The 4,109-nt window shown below is 38.0% G+C and overlaps 1 protein-coding gene across 2 annotated transcripts in view; it reads right to left on the bottom strand.

Moving 5' to 3' along the window:
- Nucleotides 1–567: 567 nt before the first annotated feature.
- The window catches only part of CTDSPL (CTD small phosphatase like), a 109,873-nt gene continuing 106,331 nt past the window's right edge, over nucleotides 568–4,109 (bottom strand). For both annotated transcript variants that reach the window (XM_006022946.3, XM_006022947.3), the window contains one exon: nucleotides 568–3,191. In XM_006022946.3, coding sequence (XP_006023008.1) covers nucleotides 3,066–3,191 — 126 coding nt within the window. In that variant the 3' untranslated portion in view covers nucleotides 568–3,065. The remainder of the gene's footprint in view (nucleotides 3,192–4,109) is intronic.

Genomic DNA, 4,109 nt, shown 5'->3' with positions numbered 1-4,109 from the left:
GCAGGAATCATGGACTATTCCAAAACATTCCAAAACAACTTTCTAGAGTGAAAATCATCATGATTAGAAACTTGCAACAGAAACCATATACAAAATGCACTTAAAATATTAACGCAGAGGAGATATATTTCTAAGTGTTATCCCTTATTTTGCATCTGAGTATTATTTTGTATGCTTTATTTATTGTAAATTTAAACGCTATTCTTCTGGAATTTTGTGGATTTCAAAAGCCCCAAACCGTATTTAAACTATACAGAAACACAAAGATAATAATCATACAGAATGTCATTAAAATGGTTCTTCTGGATGTTGAAACAGAAGTTCAGTTGTCCATTACATGTGGATTTCAAAACAATACAAGACACTTTAATATCAACATTCATTCACAGACATTAAGGCAACTGGTTCATGAAATCGCTGCTTTTATCGACATGAAATAACATGGTTTGTGTTATGTACAACAGATTACAACTGTCAAAATGGTAATGTCTCAAAGGGGTTATGCATTGTCTTAATTGGTGGTTAGAAGATTGTTTGGTCTAATGCTAGCGAAAAAAAAAAATCTTATTTTTTTTTTTTATCCATTCCTATCATACCTGCACAATAAAATACAACCTGAATACTTCCCTGCAGACTGTATTTGGAGCATGGAGACCATAAATACAGTTAAAAATACTGCTCAGAGAACAACTTTTTGGCAGTTTATGATTTCATTACTCTGTATTCAAATACAAAATTAAAGAATCTTAGATCGAATGCAAAACTTAATGGACTAACCAGAATCCATACGTCCTTTTAAACAATCTAGATTTTTTTTTCTCTAAGTTGTCAGAACTTATCTTTTGTCCTGGCACAGAAATATACAGTACTAGGGAAATGTCAATAGAGAAAAAGAACAAAAAGGTGTTGCTGTACAGACTCACAAATGTCATGATACTGCTTTGAATTCCCTCACTATCACACATGGCAAGTACTCAGTGCAGAGCTGCGCTGCAAGCAGACAAGTCTCCTCTCAGTCATCCTGCACCTGTGATAATCTATTCCAAGCCTACGTAGGCTGGCCTACCCTTTTCTGGATGAATTTATTAAGCTGCTTAGTAAATGTTTTAGTCAAGGACTACAATCCAGGTCAGTTTCTCGTAACTCCTACTGGCCATACCAGGAAAAAGGCAAATAGTATCGACCATTCTGTATTTGACAGTAGGCTATTAAAGCACCAACTATTCAGTTTAACTGTGATGCCTGCCAAATATGGCTATAATTTGTATGACTGAATATTTCTACTGGTGCAAAAATGGTTAGAAGATGACATTGGAAAGGAAAAAAGGATCATGCTTTTTTGCCTCAAAGTACCTGAAAGGGTTAAAAAAGCATACATTTTACATTAGAAATGCAGGCTTCGTCTAATCCGAATGAATGGAACATGAGTGTGCTTAAAACACCACAAAAGGGTGACAGTCAAGTAGACCGAGAAAGGGGTATTTTTAGAATGTTAAAAACAATATCAAAGTCTAGCTTAACAGTTATTTGACTCCATTACCTAAGGAATATGTAAGAGTAAAATTCTGTGTGAATAACACCTCCAGCCCTTTCAGCAAGAGGATATTGTTCCCAATAGGTATATGGGATCCTCAGTAAGTTTTCTTGGTTTCAATGGGAAAAAAGTTGACATTCCTTACATTTTCACAGGAAAAAGGAAAAAAAAAAAAAAAAAAAGAGGAAAAAAATCTACTCTGAAAACTGATCATTGCTTTTTTATGACATATACTCACATATATCATAAAAGAACAAAAAAGGGATGTGAATGTAATACTTTTTAAATTTTAAATCCCTTGCAGGTCACCTTTATCAGAGCTATCTGCCATATCAGATACCCCAGGTTTAATACATGAGGATGGATAATAGGATCTGCTTTTCATTTATTGCCCAAGTTTGCAGCTTATAGCAAAATGTTTTCATGGCACAGGCACAGCGGCAAAGAACAGTATAACAGCCGATGGTCAACTCCATTTGGTGAGTATACAGTAGCAGCAAGGAAAAAAAAAATACTCTGAACAGCTCAATACAGATCCAGCTTACCCAAATGGGTTTTTGTAAGATAACAATTTTAGATTAATAAATAGATCTTTGCCTTCCCTCCCGAGATAAAGGGTTTCTCATTGTGGTGATCAAAAGAGAGAGGCATGGCAGTTGTGCGTAAGCAGAGACAGTAGAACTTGGTCTGTCTAGAATAAAAGGTGCTTCAGATCTAATTTGCCACCATATTTTCCCCCAACCCCATTGATTCCCAACACATAACAACTGCAGATATGTTCAAACGGTGCCCAAATTGAGTAAAACCATGCCAACAAACATGTAACCAAAGTTACCCCCCTCATACAAGCTCCTAGACCTTCCAAGCATGACAAAATGTAATACAACTCAACTTCAACATGGAGACAGGAACCCAGCATCTTGGTTTCAGCTTTTTTCCTTTGTTACCATATATTACAGTGCTCTATAATTTTTTTTCCTTTTTCCTTTTAAAGCATTTTAGACAATACAAGACTAAAAGATGTCTGGAAATACGCCTTATACAAAAATGATTTTTTTTTTAATCTTAAAATAACATTCAAAAAGGCACTTCATTCTGTAAGAAAAGAATTCAGAGTCAGGTCAACTGCTCTAAGCAGGGGGTAAAACTGTCTGCATAGTGGGAGGGGGAAGGGAGAGAAATTCGACTGCTGAAATACAAGCTTCTTTTTGGCATGTTTTAAGAAAAGCTGATCCAGTAAAATGTGTCCATTTATGAAATTCATTAAAAGAGTCCCATTTAAAATAGCTTCTTTTTTTTTCTTTTTTTTTTCCCTAAAAAAAAGTAGTCTGAACACATGACCTTAGGAGTCAGGTTTCTGAAGGCTTAATAGCATCACTCATGATTGTCCTTCGTGTACAATGTAACAGGAAGATCAAGAGTAGCACTTCTGACAGGAGGGGCCTCCCCAGAGCTTACATTTGAAAGAGCTGTGAAAGATGGCTACGGCCTGTAGCAACTGCAACCTAGCAGCAGCAGTCAGAGTTAAGGGCTACCTGTTGCAAAGTTTGTGAAGCATACTGTAAACTTCTTCTTCTTTGCTTAGTCCTTCAAAGAAAGGAATAAGATCTAGCAGTTCTGTGTCTGTCATGTCATCAAACCAGGACTGCACAGGCACCTGAAATAACAAGCACAGCATGGGAGAGATTTCATTACATCAAGAATGCGTACACTGTCCACCTACTTCAAGATCCTACCATGCAACTCCTGTTAGTAGGTACCTGACTGCAGATAGCAGCTGCGGTAAGGAAGAAGTTGCTCGTAACTTGAATTCAAGTAGGTTGCCAGTTCAGACCCACATTGCTTCTAACGCACGCTCCATGCAAGCCTGGAACCCTACGGATAGCTAATGGTTATCACTATGTGGATGATCTTTCCACATAAGGAGCATCCCAGGTAAAGTTGTGAGAGGCCTAATGCTACATAACCTCAATTCCTTGGGTCTCCTTGACATCTAAAACAGATTAAAGAGGTAGGGAAGGAAGGTATAGACCATGAACCTGCATAGATACACCACTTGGAAAACGCCAGCTACAGGTGAGTAGCTTTTCTTTTGCCTTAAAGTATTGTCAGTGAAGATTCCCATGTATGAGCAAGCAGCAACAAACCCCTACAAATAAGGACTAGACATCAGAGAATAGGGGCTACATTAATGCTTCTTAAATGCGTCAGTTCCATGTGCTTTTACAATAGGAATAAACTGAGGCCATGCCATAGAAGTTGCACTGGATTTGTGCGTTGGTGTTTGATTAGACTAGTGTAAACAGTCCCTGCTATTTCTGCCCACAGCATTTTTCTAGTCAGGATTTAATTCATTTGAAAAGGCACCCAGGTTCCTTTGCTACAGTGGCTCTCACTCTTTTCAAGTCAGGGTACCCCTCCACCATTTTTGAATGTGACAGCATCCCCGGTTGAGAACCACAGTTGGTCCTGCCTCAACTTACCTTAGTACTCAACTGAAAGATGCTGCTTCCAGGTAAAACTGCCTAATGCATCTGCCACACAACCAGCCAAGGAAGGGCCATGGCATGTGTGC

Source organism: Alligator sinensis, unplaced genomic scaffold (genome assembly GCF_000455745.1).
Source record: "Alligator sinensis unplaced genomic scaffold, ASM45574v1 scaffold885_1, whole genome shotgun sequence".
NCBI lineage: Eukaryota > Metazoa > Chordata > Crocodylia > Alligatoridae > Alligator > Alligator sinensis.
Note: the sequence above shows the minus strand (reverse complement) of the source record. Positions and strands in the feature narration are given on the sequence as shown.